Source organism: Equus quagga, chromosome 7 (genome assembly GCF_021613505.1).
Source record: "Equus quagga isolate Etosha38 chromosome 7, UCLA_HA_Equagga_1.0, whole genome shotgun sequence".
NCBI lineage: Eukaryota > Metazoa > Chordata > Mammalia > Perissodactyla > Equidae > Equus > Equus quagga.
This window is the reverse complement of record NC_060273.1, coordinates 87,282,702-87,301,841: the sequence shown is the minus strand read 5'-3', so window position 1 is coordinate 87,301,841 and position 19,140 is coordinate 87,282,702. Positions and strand designations below refer to the sequence as shown.

Genomic DNA, 19,140 nt, shown 5'->3' with positions numbered 1-19,140 from the left:
ATACACAGCAATCAGTAGCTAGCACATCATAACACTACGTTGTGTTTATTGTGTTTTGGGAATGACCCACTCCCTTACCAGTCAGACGAGAGGTCTCTGCAATAGGTCTTTTCTAGAGCAAAGATATGTCTGACATGCATTATAAAGGCACAGGCGAGAGAAAGCATGGCCCCTAAAATAAACCGAAGCCAAATATGTAAGGGTGGAGTTAATTAAGTGAGGAAAGGAAGGGAAAAGAAATAATGTGCACAAGGGTCTGAGTCTCTGTCTTCCTTAAGTTCCTGTGAAATATTGTAGAAGTGTTCTCAGCTGAGACCCACAGGAGTAATAAATCTTCAAGTGATTTTTTTATGAAGCAATTCATGTGATAAACTATCATACTTTTATTATTTTTGTTGTTTATAACTGCAGAATGGTAAATTTATTTCTAAATATTGGATGTGATTGAAATGAATTAAATTTATATTAAGTCCATTTGAGTCTTATGTTGAAAATATATTATTTAAGGTTATGTTTTATTTTATTTATCCGGAGTCTATCCTTCTCCCCATTACTCTAGTAATCAAGAGTTGATTCTCTATCTGTTTCATAGAAATAATCTCTGTAGGAAATTTACCAGGAGGAATAGTAAAAAATTATAATAATTAATTGTTGATATTAAAATACTTTGTTCCCTAGTTCATTCATACCCATGCCTATCCACATTATTTCTTTTCTGTCTCCAACTTTATGGAATAAAAATGACAATGTTGTAGCAATCACTAATTTTTACAATAATTTGTAACTAAGATGATTCCTCGTTGTAGAAAGATATCTTTGAAAAAATATTAAATATCAATTGAAGTCAATGTGAACATCTTATTGAGGCAGTTATGCAGTCTTTTTAAAGAGTTGGTAAAAGTAGCTGCATGATATAAAATGTAATAATAGAATAAGGCCTATGTGGCTTCTTTCTGTATATATGAAGATCTAATGTTAACAATAAAAAATATATGCTTCACTATGCTTAATTACTATATGGTAGGTCACAGACTGTGTTCACTTCTTTAAGTCATGTGACAATCTGGCTGACTAGATAATCAGAAAATTTTCCCATTATTGACATCTATAAATTATAGATAAAATATAATAAACATCCTTGTACAAGCACAGATAAGCCAAAAACAATAAAGGCTCCAGCAAAAAGTGTAGTAATCTTCTGAGGTGATGTGATAGCTGTCCTGGGGAGAGTCTGTTGGACTTAAAAATTTGGGTTTTGGGTTTTAACTCCCACTTACAGAAAAGACTTTGAGGTTGTGCAAAGTGGGAACATGGAACTGAAATGATTACATGCAGCCAGAACCCTTAGATGCCTACACCCTTAATAAAAGTATTTTCTGGTAAAAGCTCTGCAAACAAGCACAAGTTGGCAGCAGGAAGCATTCTGTCTCAGCCATGACCCCAGGTTAGGAAAAATCAGTTCCTCTGGATATTCATTACCACAAATGTGATTCTGACATTGAAACACTAGTGAAAGCATGTGCAAGACTGCTTTAAAGGGGCCCTCTTTCAACTTAGACCACACAAGGCAACCACAAATAAAGTACAGCTGAATGAGTTCACAATAGAATATTCCAAAACACAAGATGACAACATCTTTCATTGTAAGAGTCAAGAGTCACAATAAAGAATAATTTAAAAAACTGACAGACATTATAAAAAGTAGGTTTGCATGACTTAAAACAAAAAATTTAAAATACGAGAATAAGATGTTGTGGAAAAAAGAACAGTTGATTTGACAAATGAGGAAAATAAAACATCTATAAAAGAAATATGGTACTTATACTTAAAATCTCAGTTTCTGAGTTGAAGGGCAGATTAGATGCAGCTGAAGAGAGCACTATTGGATTGGATGATAGATCTGAGGCATTCTCCCAGAAGGCTGCATAGACTGGTTAAGAGATGGAAATAGAGAAGTATGCATGACAGTTACAGACATCAGAATGAGAAGAACTAACACACAACTAAAGAAGTTCTAGGAGAAGAGACTAGAGAGAATGTGAGAGATAAATGGGAAGAATTTTTATGTGTTCATGGATCTTCAAGTTGAAAAACATACGAGTACCAAAGAAGAGAAATAAGAACAAAATCAGTGCCTAGACACATCTTTCTTGGACCACAGAACTGCAAAAACAAAAAGAAATCTTAAAACTGACCAGAAACTGTTATATGTCCATTAGATTTCAATTAAAAAAATTTACCGGAAACCAAATGCATGAAAGAAAAGCAAGGTAATTGTAGACTTCTAATTTATGTTTGTGAATACTAGAGTAAAATGAAATAATATCTTCACTGTGCTGAGGGCAAATAAAGCCAACCTAAAATTCTACACTCAGCTACTGTTCCATTATAAATAAATGCAAACTAAGGAGATACTGAAGAATATACTGAAAGAAAGAATAATGAGCTCTCTAGAAAGTAAAGATATAAAACATTACTAGGAAAAAGAAATTGCTAAATATGGGGCCAGCCTGGTGGTTCAGTGGTTATGTGTGCACGTTCCGCTTCTCGGCGGCCTGGGGTTCACCGGTTTGGATCCCAGGTGCAGACATGGCGCTGCTTGGCATGCCATTCTGTGGTAGGTGTCCCACATATAAAATAGAGGAAGATGGGCATGGATGTTAGCTCAGGGCGAGGCTTCCTCAGCAAAAAAAGAGGAGGACTGGCAGTAGTTAGCTCAGGGCTAATCTTCCTCAAAAAGAAAAAAAAAAAGAAATTGCTAAATAGATAGGCAAATCCAAATAGGCACTGATGGTTTAGAGAAAACTGTCTAACTTGAGATTTTAAAAATTGCAGTAGAATTATAATGTCAGGTAAAAATTACACATAAAATTGAAGGAAGAGATTGGATTAAAAGGTTTGATGTTCTTACCTTTTCAAGAAGAGACTGAAGATAGTTTTTAACTTTAGACATTTTAAGTGAATGTGATAGGCAGAATAATGTCCATGTTCTAATCCACAGAACATATGACTATGTTATCTTATATGTCAACAGGGACTTTGCAGATGTGCTTATGTTAAGAATTTTGAGACTAAGAGATTATCCTGAGTTATCTGAGGGAGGCTAAGGTCACATAGCTAGTAAAAGATGTATAAAAATTTTGGGGGCCAGTCTGGTGGCATAGTAGTTAAGTTCGCATGCTCTGCTTCTGCTCTTTGGCCTGGGGTTCATGGATTTGGATCCTGGGTGTGGACCCACACACTACTCATTGAGCCATGCTGTGGTGGTGTCCCACATATAAAATAGAGGATGATTAGCACAGATGTTAGCTCAGGGATAATCTTCCTCAAGCAGAAAGAGGAGGATTGGAAACAGATGGTAGCTCCGCGCCATTATTCCTCAACAACAAAAAAAAAAAAAAAAGAAAATTTTGTGTTTTCCCTCCAAAGCTCATAACTGGTTAGGGAATGCTCTCCAAGGTATAGTAGTCAAATAAAGAGCAAATTATAGAGTATTATTCTTGGTTAGATCTCACCAATGTAAAAATACTAGTTTCCTCATGCCCTTATTAAAATGATTATTATCAGTCTTAAAGATTTGTCGATCTTATGATATAAAATGTGATTCTGGCAGATGCCTTCTTCCCCACACCCCAAACATATCAGGTGCCTTCCGTTGGCACATCCCTGCCAAACCTTCCCCGTGTCAAGATCCTACAGGGAAAACTAAACAACCTTGAAAGTTTTAATTGGGATAAAATGTGATTCTGTTTTAAATTGTATTTTTTACATTTAAATATTAAATCTGGTAATTATTTTTGTGTTGTGTGAAGTAGAGATCCTATAATATTTTTAAAATGGAAAGCCATGTTCCAACACCAGATATATATATATTTTTTTTTTGTAATAAAAAAATGAAATTCTGTAAAATTCAAAACAAGGTGGAATTTTATTTTTGAAATATTGTCTTCTGAAATAGGACAACATGTTTCAGGATTATATCAGGTAAAAATGTATCATAAAAATTTAATCTCACATTTTCTTAGAATTAAAGATAAATCTTATTCTTAGTTTGAATTAAATTCTTAGAGATAAAAGGTGTGGTTCAGTTATTCATATAACTATTGAAAATGAGTCACATAACCTCTAATGTTTGTGGGAAGTTTATCTTTACTTCAATTTTCTATTTTTCTTTCTAGGAAAGATTTCTGTGTACACAAAGATGAACCATGTGATACTGTTGGTAAGTGGATATAAAAATTTTTACGCTTTTGATTTCTGGGGACCTTGAACACATAATTTGTTTAAATGTAGAGAATTATTTGAGACTGCTAATTTTAACAGAATATTTTTAGAATGTCAGACGTATATATTTTCCACCCATATGTTTAATCATTTGTCATTGCTTCAGTTATTAATAAAACAACTTTAAGACATGTATACACTATAGGAGAAAATTTTAAACAATGCTGTAAGAATATCATGTGTTCTTGTTATTTTTTTCAGAGATATACACATGGGTTCAATAAAATTCTATTATTAGTACTAAACCAAAACAATATATATTAATGACAATATGATTGACCGTTTTCAGGCTAACAAATTTGTTTTTGAGTTATATGTACTTGAAGCTCTTTGCAGACTATGCCAAAGAAAGTCCATCTGTTTTGCCCAGCTCGTGGGGATTTTCTGTATACAAAGTACCAAATTTTCTATAGTTTGTCCTGGATATCTAAAATCCCTAAAAGATAGCCATATAGTGAATAGAATCTATGAAACTAGAGTTTTTAATTTCCAAAAAATGTCCACATATATGCTAATATAAATTCATCTGTATAAATTTACCTATCCAAATATATATATATAAAAATATCTATGTAACTGTATGTAGATATAAACTATATATAAACTATATAACTATATATAAACATATATATATAGTTTTAAGTCATGTAGCTATATATAATAGAATATTATTGGTAATGTATATTTAAGAGTCATAATATGGTTTTGATATACCATGTAGGGTTCATTTCTATAGGATGGTAAGTATTTTAACTTAACCATCTTTGAAGTGTCATTTATTCTTTGCAAGAGGAGGAAAAAAAGGGATAAAAACAATAAAGGGTTGTGGTTATTTTAAAAAAATAATTCTAACTGATTCCATTAACTTAAGTTCTCATAACCTCCGCCTGCAGTTTTCTTCTCCTTTTCTTGCCTGAAATCTCCAGAAATTACATCTTGATATATAGTTTTAATCAACCTAACCATGGAAGCTTTTGATTACCAATAAAGCTTGTCTCAAAATAGTTACCTTTTCCTCCACTTCAACAATTAGGTTGCCCCTAAAGGCTTCTTTAATATAGACAGATCAAGTTCTTGCCTCATTGAGCATCTGAGAGAAATCAGCAACTTGGGCAGTCTCTTCCATAATTACGCATGCTAACTCCCTCTTTATATCATGGACACATGGACTGAGGAAACAAGCACTAATGTGTGGAAAACCAATTTATGATTTGATTATGACTCTGTTTCACATCTTGCTAAATCTGCTAATTGAAAAAGCATGCATATTCACCATAGGTATTGTCTGTAAAACATATTCCGGTTTAAAGTACATTTGAATAATGAAGTACGTTGGTGTCTTTGGACTGTCAGCATATGTATGGTTAAGCAGCAGAGTGGAGTTATTATTCCCCAGCTCTACTTGTCGAATCCATGAAGAGTTTGATAAAAATTGGTTTTAAATATAGCCAGAATGTGGAAAGTCCAGTGCTCTTCCTGTGATCTCCCTGTATTTCTGAGTGCTTTGATTCTCAGGGACAGCTCTGGCATCACTAAATCCTAATTCTCCCCTCTGTATCTTGTGGCAATTCTTTTTCCCAGCCCAAAGGTGAGACAAGACTCTTTTTCCTATTTAGTCTTGAGCAGAGTAGAAGTCTGAAAAATTTTTTCAAAACAGATAAAATGAAAACCTATAACAATTTAGAGTCTCTTCACCCCAATCTCCACCCCTCAACAAAAAACCTTTTCTCACACTAACCATGCCTGTTCCTAGAGACATATGCCTTGATAAGATTTACATAGACATCTGTGAGAAATAGGTGCTGCGGTTGCCACTCCATCATCCTCATCCACGCCTCTACCACTGTGCAGCCGCAGTGCCATGTAGGAAGGGATACTTCTCCAGGGACGGGTCATAATTAGACCCATCAAGGGGCTCATTTCAGGATCTGAGGCCGTAACAGTCAGCACATGGCACTGCCCTGGTTGGGACATGTGACCTGTCACTTATGTTCACCTCATGAAGCTGAGGAAAGGAACATTTTTCATGGTTGAATGTTGTTCATATATGTCCCCACTGGCTCTAAACAATGAAGGATGCAACCCTGATGGCAGTAATCACTAAGGAAACCAGGCTTTGGATGAATCTGACATCAAACATTTTAAAATCTCCTATTGGAATAGTATCGATTGTATTTTGTCGGATGGTTTTCTTAAGTCAGTGTATACCTTCTTTCCTCTTTTATCTATTGCTGATGTGAAGTCAGCCCATTTCACTTTGGGCTTTCATACTGTAACACAAATACTGAAAGAGTAGAAGGAGAAAGGAAAGAAGTGGATGTATTAGTTTGAATAATATGGGCCTGAATGATAACTTTAACATGACAATTTCCCCTAGTCTCCTGAGTATACTGTAAGGGAAAAAACAGCAGTTAAAAGCTTTGAATTTATATTATTAACTTGAATTATAAATGGAAAAGAATGCTTTATTTTAAAAACAATGGTAAGACTTAGGCCATGCCTTGTAATTTAAGTGACACTTTCGTGGACATTATCTCATTTAATTCCCTCAAAATCTGAACTCCCTAGTTTTATTATTATTATTATTATTATTATTATTATTATTATTACTACTATTATTTTATGGATGAAGAAAACTCTGAAATAGAATATACCATGGATTTTCAATTCAGACATCTACATTTAAATCAGAGCTCTCCTGTATATTACTTATGTTAATGTGAATATGAGCACAGGTTACATTATTGACCTCACAGAATATTGTGGAACTGTGACACTTGCAAAGACAACTAATTTTTAATTGGCAGTCAATATGCCCTAGTTTCTATCACATCCTCTTACTCCCTGCATTGAAGCTACCTGTTTGCCCAGCATCACTGTTAGTAAATGGTGGGGCTGGCCTCTGCCTCAAATATTCTTACTATTTTGAGAGTCGGCCCTCTTTTAAAACATAATACATTCATGTAATAGAGGACAATACAACTAGAAAACTGCAGGTGAGAAATATATCTTTGAATAAAGTCATAGCATAAAATCATGTAAATTAAAAAAAATATAAAGAAATGACAAATATAAACTTGGAAATAACTTTCATTTACCAGCATTTTAACTTTGAAACAATAGGATATTTTGCTTCTTTGCTAATGCGAAAGATATATACATTTTAAGCGAGATGGGCTGTATCAATGTTATGGGATAATTTAAATAAATACTTCAGTTGATAAGTTGCACTTATTTATTAAGCATATATTTGAAAAGCTAGTTAGAGGGTTAGAGGTAAAAGTTGCATTACTACCCCCTGGGTCACACGTTTTCCTGTTGTTTTAGTTAGGTAGCTGGTTTGGTAGGTTGTTAGGTAGGTATTTAAATACTAGAGGGAAGAAAATGCTATTAAAAGTTTTAATCAACAAAATATCAGTTCTAAGATATATGTGTGTTCACTTTTTAACATCCTTAAAATTGAGATTTCTGTTGCAACCAGTGGCTTCTTAGAATTATGCCATAGTTTAATTCAAAGTTTTTTAAATCTTAGGTTGGATGAACTATAATGGTATCCTTAAATTTCGGGAGAAATAAAGTATAATACCGGCTGTGAGTGGCAGCTATTTATGTCCTGGTATTGCTAGTGAAGTTGCCTCACTTTCTGTGGCAGATGGAATCATGGTCCTCAGAGAGGTCCATGTCCTAATCCCTGGAACCCGGGAGTATGTTAGGTTACATGGCAACGGGAAATTAAGGTTGCAGGTAGAAGTCAGGCTACCAATCAACTGACCTTAAAATAGGAGGGTTATCCTGGGCTATCCTGGTATACCCAGTGTGATCACAAGGGTCCTTAAAAGTAGAAAAGGGAAGCAGAAGAGTTCAGAGTCAGAGGGAGACATGATTACTGAAGAAAGGCACAGAGAGATGTGATATGAGAAGGCTTTGATTTGTCGTTACTGGTTTTGAAGGTGGAGGAAGGGCAACCCAAGTAAAGAAACATGAGTGGTCTCTAAAACCTGGAAGAAGCAACATAGAGAATTGTAAGATAATAAATTCAGGTGTTTTAAGCCACTAAATTTGTGATGATTTGTTACAACAGCCATAGGAAAACAATACACGTTCTAATAAATAATGACCCTGCCCCATCACTTATAGAGAAGGAATAAAGAAACATGGTGCTCTCCAATCTTTATGCAGTGGGGTCGACAATTCTGGCTCTATAGTGAGTTTAAGAACTAGTGAAGAGTTTGAGATTAGATAAAAAATAGACATTAGCACCATGATATATAAATGTACATAAAGAGCAAAAAACTGGGGCTTACTAACAAACACAATTAATTATAATTGACCATTTCTGGCTGAGAGACTAGACCAAAAAAATAGTCTATATCGTCTGTTAACTATGAAAGAAATCAAATCAATTCTTTAAAATATTTCCAAGGAAATACCAAGCCCTGATGATTTTACAGATGATTTCTACTAAAATGCCAAAGAACAGATCATTCCACTATTAAACAAACAATTTTAGAACAAAGAAAAGGATGAATTAAAACCATATAAATTTCTTACCAAATCCTAAAGAGGACAGTGTAAGAAAGAAAAATAATAAGCTATTCTCACTCAGCAAAGGAATGAAAGAATTCTAAACCATATATTGGCAGATATTATCTCACAGTGTATTTTTTAAATAACTAAGTAAGGTTATTTTATTCAAGATTTATTCCAGAAATGCAAGGATAGTTTAACATTAGAAAATCTTAAAATGTAACTATGTAATCCAATTAAAGATAAAAACCATATGATCATCACAATGGATAAAGAAAGTATCTTTCATAAAATTGGAAACATATTCATGATAAAAACTCTTGGCAAAATAGGGCAAAGTAGGAACTTTATTAACCCAGTTAAAGGTATTTACAAAAAAATACATAAATACCTCTTTTAAAAGAGTGAAGTGTTAAACACATTCCTTTTAAAATCAGAAACAAGTACAGGATTCTACTATCAAATCAATATTGTCAATATTATGATAATCAATAGTAAATCAATATCAATAGCAAATCAATATTCAATAACCAGATGCATTTTATATACCTGCAGTAGACAGTGAGACATTTAATTCAAAAATTATATTTAATATATGGAAAGACAAAGTTCTTTGAAATAGACCTAATAAATAAGACATATGGAGAAAATTATAGAGTTATCTTTCAATTCAATATAGACATAACTCAATGAAAAGATAAACCATACTCATGGTTTAAAAGACTAGAGATGATGCAAATGTCCATTTCCCTCAAATTGATCTATTGATGCAACGTATTTCTGTAAAAATTATAACTGGAGTTTTGGAGGAAAATGAACTTGCTGATTCTAAATGTTATATGGAGGAGCATAGGCCTAAGAATTACCAAGACACTAGTGAAGAAATATGGAGGGGGAATGTGTTCTCTCAGATATCAAGATATAGTATATATAATAAATAGGACAATGCAGTTGCACATATTTGGGAAATTGATATATAAGACAAAACACTAGGAGAAGGGGCACATGATGTTAAGACAATTGATTATTCACGTGGATAAAAGTGGAAGTGAATCACATGGTTTAATTTTTTTAAAATTTAGAAAAGAAAATAAAGAAAAATAATTTTATATTTTTTAAGTAGAGACAGATTTCTCAAAAAGGACACAAAAATTTAATTCATAGAGGAAATTCTTGATGAATTCAACTATATTAATATTTAAAATTTTTGTGTATCAAAAGATATCTTAGTGACAGAGGGAAAAAAACCCAAGCTTCCATCAGGGAGAAGATACTATATTTCATGAATTTTCCGGTGTCTTCATTGTCATTGATTTAAGATGTACCTTTTTTTAATGTACCACAAAAGAGAAAAAAAAAACAATGTGGTAAATTCTAATTGTAAGACACTATCGATTTTAAGACATATCACAATGTGAAATAATGTGAATCTTGGAATTAGTGATGTATAGTATTTGTAACACATGTAACCAACAAAGTATTAGAACTCAGAGTATGAAAACAGCTTCTATAAATTAGTGAGTAAGAAACAAACAAGCAAGTAGACGTGCCAAATAGAGCAAAAGATTCTAACAGCTATTTTTAGAAGAGAATACATCAGGAGTGACTTACAGAAAAAAAATGAAAGATGTCAACCTCATTAGCAATTAGGGAAATGTATGTTCAGATCGCAAGGAACTTTCTACCAATGAGATTGATCAAATTAAAAGTCTGACGTTATCAAGTGAGGGGAAGAATGTGAATTTATGGAAACACTTTTACACTTCAGGAAAGAATGTAAATTGGTATAACCACTTTAGAAAACTTCTGGCAGTCTACTAAAACTAGCATATGTATAAGCTGTGATCATGAATTCCATTCTTAGGCATATATCTGAGGGAATCCTATGTGCACTAAAGACATAATAGAACATTAATAGTCATCAAGCAAGAGTAAATTAATTGATCAATATTTGATAAATCAAGAAACCATAGTAGGGGCTGGCCCGGTGGTGCAGTGGTTAAGTGCACACGTTCCGTCCGCTTTGGAGGCCCGGGGTTCACTGGTTCGGATCCCGGGTGCAGACATGGCACTGCTTGGCATGCCATGCCGTGGTAGGCGTTACACAAATAAAAAGTAGAGGAAGATGGGCATGGATGTTAGCTCAGGGCTAGTCTTCCTCAGCGAAAAGAGGAGGATTGGCAGCAGTTAGCTCAGGGCTAATCTTCCTCAAAAAAAGAAAAAAAGAAACCATAGCGTAGGTGTGGTGTATAACTGGAAAATATCACCTGGTAGGAGATTGTAAAGATGATATGGCATAAAACCTCAAGCTATAAAGAATTTCAACATTTCACTTTCAGTTAGAGGATGAGAACTCAGCAATTGAGCCTGAGAAAACACATTTACCCTAGAAATTTAAACATATGTACACAGTCTAAGTCTAAAGTTAATGCACAGAATACAGGAATACATGATCCTTAGAACACTTCATATACCCTGCCCTGATTGTCCGCTGTTATTATTTTTAAAATTTTCTTTCCATTTTTAAAGCCCACAAGGTGTTGTTATGGTTTTCTACAGTCAGTACTTTATTAGGTTTATCCACATATTTATGCTTTTATTAGTTCTTCATTCTTTCTTAAAGCCCAGATCTTTCTTCTGATCGTACTTTCTTGATAACTGAAGTGCTGTTTATTAGAATTTCCTTTCGTAAAGATCTGCTCGTGGAAAATCTGTAAGTTTTTGTTAGTCTGAAAATGTTTTAATTTCACCCTCATTTTGAAAGGTATTTTAAGTGAGTATAGAATCCAAATAATTCAGCTTCTTATTCTGATTTCCATCTCTCTTATTCTTTCTTCGTATCCATCTCTGTCTTTCTATGCTGTGCTCCAGATAACTTTTTCAGCTATATTTCTCAGTTTACACTAATTTTCTGTTTTCTTAGTAGGCTATTTAGTCTGTTTAACTTATTCGTCAAGGATTTTTACATTTCAGTAACTTTTATTTCTAGACATTCCTTTTGATTTTTTTCTGAATCTACTAGGGTGTTTTGATAATATATTGAGCCTTCCTCATGTTTTCAATCTTTTCTTTAAGGTGTAAATCATTTAAAGTGTACTTTTTCAACCGTCACTAACTAATAATTCTATTATTGAAGTTCTTGTGGTTCTAGTTTTCTTTGTTGATTTTGCTGAATCCTGTTCATGGTGATTTGTCACTCATAGGTTATATAATTTGGTATTTATGCTCTCCTTTCTTTCTTTTTTTTAATCTATGAGAATCCTATGTAGCCGGGAAAAGAGGGTGCCTCTCTCAAGATGGAAATTTTAGTCACAAGTACCTTAGGGATATTTAAGTTAATTTCTTGGGTTAGTATTCCTTAGATCATGCATGCAATGTAAATTAGATATCCCAACTGTATGAATATTCTCAGAGGAGGCTTTGTGGGTCTTTATTTGTTTGTTTGTTTGTTTTTTTAAGCAGAGTGTGGGTCAAAGTAGTCAAATTTTTATGCCATTTTTTGTGCCAGAAAGCAGTTTGTTTTTCTAATCTAGCCTTTCACTGGGTTTAGCAGATTGTGTTGAGGGAGAGGGAGATGGTATTCCCTCCCCCTCACTGTATATAGTGGTAGCTTTATGTAGAAGTTTCAGTTGCAAGGCCTTACCTTGAGTCTCTCAAGGCACTGTCTTTGACTCAGTGTGGTGGCTAACGCTGAATGCCTTTGGATTTGAGTTTGGCAAATGTCCGTAGGTGGCCAGCACAACAGTGCCAGCTCAGAACTCTGCATTCTCCCTTTTTTTCTTTAGGCCCATGGAGAATTTCCCTTACTTGTATACTCAAACTTGTGTTTAAGAGGATTTTTATTTTTGTTCCAGTATTTGTATGTATGGGTCTGCAAATAGAATTATCCTGCTGCTAGAAGTGGACATTCAAGGAAAAATTTTAAAGCATTATTGTATATATTTTTGTACATGCTATGGCTGCACTCGGTCATCCAGTCCACTTTCTCAACATTCAGTCCAATTTCTCAACGTCAGTGCTGTGGCACTGATTGGAGAATTGGTGTTACAGTTATATGACTCCCACAAATTTTTTAAAGATAGTTTTAGAAGCTGTTCTGTAGATGCTTAAATTGGCTATAAGCCGTAAGACAGTGATTCTCAAACTTTTTGGTCTTAGCATCCATTTATACCCTTGAGAATTATTGAAGACCCCAAAGGACGTTTTTATGTAAGTAATACTTATCAGTTGTCAACATATTAGAGATTGAAACTGAGAAATTTTACAGACATTTTAATTCATTTATATGAACAATAATAAACTCACCAAATGTTACCGTAAAGAACATGCTTTTTATAAAAATTAACTACACTATTCAAAACAAAAAATAGTGAGAAGATATGACTTTGATTTATATTTTTGCAAAAATCTCTTTATACTGCTTTGTAGAAGACAGCTGGGATCTTATATCTGCTTTTGCATGTAAGGTGTTGCTATTTGTTAGTTTGGTTGACGTGTACGAAGAAAATCTGACCTCACGAGATATGTAGTTGGAAAATGGATGAATATTTTTTGATTATTGTAGATATTCTTCTTTGAAACTAAAACACAAGTGGTAGTGTCTGAATGGTTAACGGATTGTGGCAATGTGGAATCTGAAAGCATGTCAATAAATTTTTATCCTCTGTTGCATTAATATCTGTTGATATATCTTATACTTTAAGTGGTTGTTTTAACTATGCATGACTTTTTGGCATCATTCGTGGGTCAATTGGAAAATATTGGTTCCCTGAGTTAGATCTTCTAGATGTTGACACATTTCACCATACTATATATATAAAAAATTGTATTTGTCAATATCACCATCAATCTCATCAGAAAAGTCTTTAAGTGTTTAAGTGTTGGGAAACTGCCAAGCTCATAGTGGTAGATAAAAGTTTTCCAATGGTCTAATTTCAGTTGAAAGCTCAAATTTTATTATTGGCAAAAAAAACCCAAAAATACCATCAGTTAGTCTCCTTGGAGTGGCAGGTTCACTTTGTTTGTTTTTGGGTAAATGTCACCCAAATTCCAAAGTCTGAATAACCAATGTTTGTCTGTCAGACATTCTTTCCAGTAAAAACGGTGTTCAATGAATAGCACACTTAGTTCAGCTCATAACTCAAACAATCTCATTGTACTTTTCCTAGAGACATCATATTTTCATATTTTTGTCTGCTGCAGAAATGTTTTATCCATACTTCCTTTTTGTTATACAATATATTTAAAAAATGGTTTTACTTGAAAGTTCAGATTTAATAAAATTAATATGTTTTACTGCCTCATCTAGGACATTTTAAAGTAAAATTGGCGTTTTCTCCTCCTGGGAGTGAGTGGCAGTGAAAAATAAAATGACTGCCAGTGAAGTTTGGTGCCACTGCCTTAACCTGTGCGAGGCAATTTTACCTACCATTGCTTTTGCACCGTTAACGTAAATGTTGACAGTTTTGACCTCGTGGACCTCGAAAAGATCTTAGGGGGCCTATTGAAGAGATAGTCAGTATTGATAGCCTGTGATCACTCGTGTGTGTGTGTCTGTGTGTGTGTGTTTCATGAAACCTTTAAGGACTTTAAAATATAGAAAACTGGTAGACAATTCGAGCTGGCAAAGGTACATGTTGATCAATATTAGTTTCCAGCTATGAGTATTTTTCTAATACTTGTTGATGAGAAGGCTGTGCATGCTTTACCACCAGATTTCCAACTGTAGATGCTTTGACCCTCCCTGCATTCTACTGCTAAGACTTAGATGCTTCAATATTATTAATAAACTTACTTCTCTTGTCTTTCAACAGGTTGGAATGATAGTTTATTCTTCTGTACACTTCTGAATAATTCTGATTTTATGTATTTGCAAATTGTCAAACAAGCAGACAGACCACCTAGGAAGCAACTGCCAAAAAGAAACATATTCAGAGACTAAAACATACTTAAATAAGCGTTTTATGTTGACACTGTACATGTGAGAATCTCCAGACACTTCCCTTTCCAAACACCAATACATTCTCCAAACCACATTTCAGCAGAAGTAATCATTTTTATTGGGTGAGAAGAAGAGGTCAAGCCAATTTTTTTAAGTAGCTTAATTTTCATTAAACAGCAGTTGTGGCATTTTCTCTTCAATTGTGGCACCTAAAGTGCAGAGAATTTCAGACTGAAAATACTTCAAGAAATTACTGAGATCATCTCTCTACTCTAATACCCTTTGAGTTAGAACTATATTATTTCTACCAAAACACCATAATTAGTTTAATGTTCAATAGTTTCAAATTTGTAATCCTTTGGACTCGGCAAAGAATGCAGTTAACTTTTTTCTATGTAAATCTTACTTTCTCAGTGAATTAATACAACTATGCAAAAATAAATGGGTGTTACTTTAAGCCACTACATTTGTGGTAATTTGTTATGCAACAATAGAAAACGAACGCTCTCAGACTAAAAGATGCGTATTATTATACATTGATTGGGGGTTTTATATCCTGGAAGAAAATGAGGCCACCTTGAATGAAAGTACACCTCATGACCCTCTATGAAAGCAGAGTGAGAAAGAAGAATGTGTTTGTAAGGAATAAAAGTTAGGGGAGAAAATCAGAGAGATTTCCACTTGTCATACCTATGGGACAGTAAAACAGTGAAAGGATTTTAAGAGGATTTTTCAACAATTTACTGCAATCCTACAATCTTTACAATTTCTCCGCATTTAATATTTCTTTTCCCACCTTGTTGGTGATGGAAAAAAGGACACTAAAGTGAAGTGGGTCTGAACAGTTGCCCTGTGTAGCAGAAAGGACAGGGGTGGGGAACACTGGAGGTAAATTGAAGGAGGTAATTTGGTTGGTACTAGTTTGGAATATAGGAAAATGTACCAATCTTTGGGCGTCCAGCAAAGAAATTAAGAAAACCCAAGGGTATCAGACTGGGCTGAGGCATGACTCTAACTTTACAATAAAAAGACCTGTGAAGTTCTTCACTTGATAAGGTCATCATATGATCTGTGAAGTTCTTCTATTGCTAAGGTCATCACATAATCTGTAGTTCATTACAAGACAGTTTGAAAAGTTTAAGGAGGCATAATTAATAATCATGCTTGGACAAAAGTGTAAAATGAGAAGCCCCAGGCAAACTAGCTATATGGCCACTGTATTATAAATGAGTATGTTTGAGACATACTTTTACGTATTAATCTGATTTGTAAATTATACATTTAAAAAGTACTTATTAAGGTATAACAATTATTTCTGTAATTTAGATATTTCATTACTTGATCTCCTCATAATAATAATTAAGTTTACTGGGAATCAGCGTATGAACTTTTGTTGCATATATTGGATGCTGGTTTCACACCATTTCTCTCACCCTTGCTTTCCTTCAATCTAGATGGCCACAGAGCATTGGCTATTAGTACATTATGATGGTCTAGGTCTTAGATATATTAGATATAAAAAGAGTGAGAACCTTCATCATGTTCTAAATTATAATATCTGAAAGACCTGGAAACATACTTAGAAGATAATATGAACTGTTCTTTATTTGGCCTTCTTCCTCGATTTTTATTGGTTCCTTCATTTCAGATGATCTTCTTTTCACTTTTCTGTCTCTCTATCTCTCTATTTTTTTCATTTGTTCAATTTTCTCCAATATTTTCAAGCACCTACTGTGTGCCTGAGAGCGTATTAGGTGTGAGGTGCTAACAACAGAGTGGTGACCAAAATGAACCTACTTACACATTCTTTTAAATCTTTTCCTTTTTTCTGTCCTTTTGTTATTCTTGCCGAGGTAACTAAAAAAATCTCCCATTTGTCTTTCTTTTCCTGTGAGCCAACTTTCTCTCCACAGTTAGGCTATCATAGCTTCCAAGCATAAATGCACTGATGCACGTCTCTTAAGTATTGAGAAGCCTTAGTATTTATTAAAAATCTGGATATCATCTATCATCAAATTTTAATAATCTTATTATGATCAGAAGACCGTGCCTTGATCTCAGTAAAAATTTTTTTGTATCATTTATTTATTTTTTGAAGCAAGAGCGTTGAAGAAAATTGATAGTGTATAATTTTTTCTTTTTGTTTAATTATTAGTATGTAATAATACTAATTAACCTAGGTTATTTTAGTGTAAATGTTTAGTAGGTCAGTTCTATTATAGTGTATAGAATATTATCAATTATTATATGGCAAAAAATGCAGAAACTGTGTAAGTCCATACAGAATAAAATGCTTTTTCAGATATTGCAATGATTTGAGTCTTTAATACCTAAATAGTCTAGTGATGGAACAAAGTTGTTGTTTTGTATTTGTCATAGTCTTCCCAATTCTAGTCCTTAAGTATTTGGAAAATGGTAATGACTCTAGAGAATATTGAGATTATTGAGATGCTTCATTTGCACTGTAGAAATAATAAAATTCCATAGGTAATTTTCTTTACATTACAAGATGCTGGTTCTTACTGGTTTTTTGCAGAGAAGAAACTATCTGTGTCTAGTTTAAGGTAAGCTGGAGTAAACACACTCCACTCTTCTCTCTCGAATGCAGCTATAAAACGTGGGAGAATGGAAGAGCTATTTGAGGATTTTAAAAAATAAATAGTAGCATGCAGATTGGGAAGAAGACAAGAATTTGAAGTACCACCAAATCAGCAGTGAGTTTATTATTTTTCTCTCTCTCTCCTGGACTCAACACGGGCCAAACTTGGAAGTGGTCATTAGCATATGTATAGAGAGAGCTCTAGGGAATCCTTCTAGTTTGAATCAAGGATCAGAAAGGTCCCCTAATATTCAGGGAGAGTGGAGGAAATCCCCCCTTTAAAAGAATTGTCTGCATTCTCTCCTGCCCCATCTGCCAAGTGATTATATGCTAGTGGCAGTGGGGACAGCAACAGTGGCAGCAACAGGAGTCATAAAAATTTGAGATGAACCTTTCTCTCTGATCTGAGGAGCTTTTATTCCAAGAGGGTGGGGTGAATCTCATTACTTTTAGTCTCTATCCTCCTATTGCTTAGACCTAGAAGCAGACACAATCATGAGAAGTGCACAGCAGAGTAGGGTAACCAAAGCATAAACTTTCTGCAAGCAAGACTGAAATAAGAACCAGAGGGACATGGAAGGCACCAGGGAGATAATGGAGAGGGAGGAGCTAGGGAAGGTAACCCCATAAGGGGTTTATCAACTCCTTTGCTCACCTCTAAGCTTTGCAAGTGTGAATATAACCCTCAGATTTCTTCGAGAAATGAGCTACTACGCTACTGAGCCACCTATGTCCAGGCTGGTCACTGGGTGACAAAAACATAGGCTAGATTTGAATTGCAATGAAACGTCTTTGAAAATTTGACAATGAAACCAAACCCCATAGAAGCCTTGAAAGTTTGGAACTTACATCCTGAACCCAGCTAGGTGATGTTATGCTACAAAAATTTGAAGGTATCAGCATTCTTCATAGGATGCTTTAAGTAAGATTGAGAGTCTCTTAATATAAATTCAAAATATCCAGGATACAATCCAAAATTACACCAGCTATAAAAAATAGGATAATCTCAATTTGCATGGGAAAAGAAACTCAACAGATGCCTACCCAGAGATGGTACAGATTTTGGAATTATCTGACAAGGACTAAAATATCTATTATAAAGATGTTCCAACAAGTAAGAGCAAACATTCTTGAAATGAATGGAATGATAGAAGGTCTCAGAAAATAAATAGAATATATAAAGAAAAACCAAATGGAAATATTAGAATTAAGAAAAGAATGAACAAAATTAAAATCTCTCTGGATTTAGAGAAAGGAGTCAGTGAACTTAATGATGGCTCAGAAATTAATCTGAACACTAGAGAGAAAAGAATATTGGGGAAAGAAATATACATAGTGTCTCAAGGTTCTGTAGGAAATATCATAAGTAGTCATCATGGGTCCCAGAAGGAGAAAGAAGGAAAGAAGAAATATGACTGAAGACTTCTCAAAATTGGCAAAAGATTTAAACCGTCAGATTTAAGAAGCCAAGTAAACTCCAAACAAGAAATTCCAAAAGAAGTGCACAGCCCGAGATATAATCAAACACTGAAAGCTAAAGACAAAGACAAAGACAAAGTGACACAGGGGCTGGCCTGATGGCGAACTGGTTAAGTTCACACATTCTGCTTCGGTAGGTAGCCCGGGGTTTGCTGGTTTGGATCCTGGGTGTGGACTGGCTCACTGCTTGTCAAGCCATGCTGTGGCAGATATCCCACATAGAATAGAGGAAGATGGGCACAGATGTTAGCTCAGGGCCAGTCTTCCTCGGCAAAAAGAGGAGGATTGGTGGCAGATGTTAGCTCAGGGC

The 19,140-nt window shown here is 34.3% G+C and overlaps 1 protein-coding gene across 1 annotated transcript in view; it reads left to right on the top strand.

Moving 5' to 3' along the window:
- Positions 1–19,140, top strand: part of ADAMTS19 (ADAM metallopeptidase with thrombospondin type 1 motif 19) — a 236,109-nt gene that overhangs the window by 68,683 nt on the left and 148,286 nt on the right. Inside the window, exon 7 of the mRNA XM_046668387.1 lies at positions 4,179–4,222. Coding sequence (XP_046524343.1) covers positions 4,179–4,222 — 44 coding nt within the window. The remainder of the gene's footprint in view (positions 1–4,178; positions 4,223–19,140) is intronic.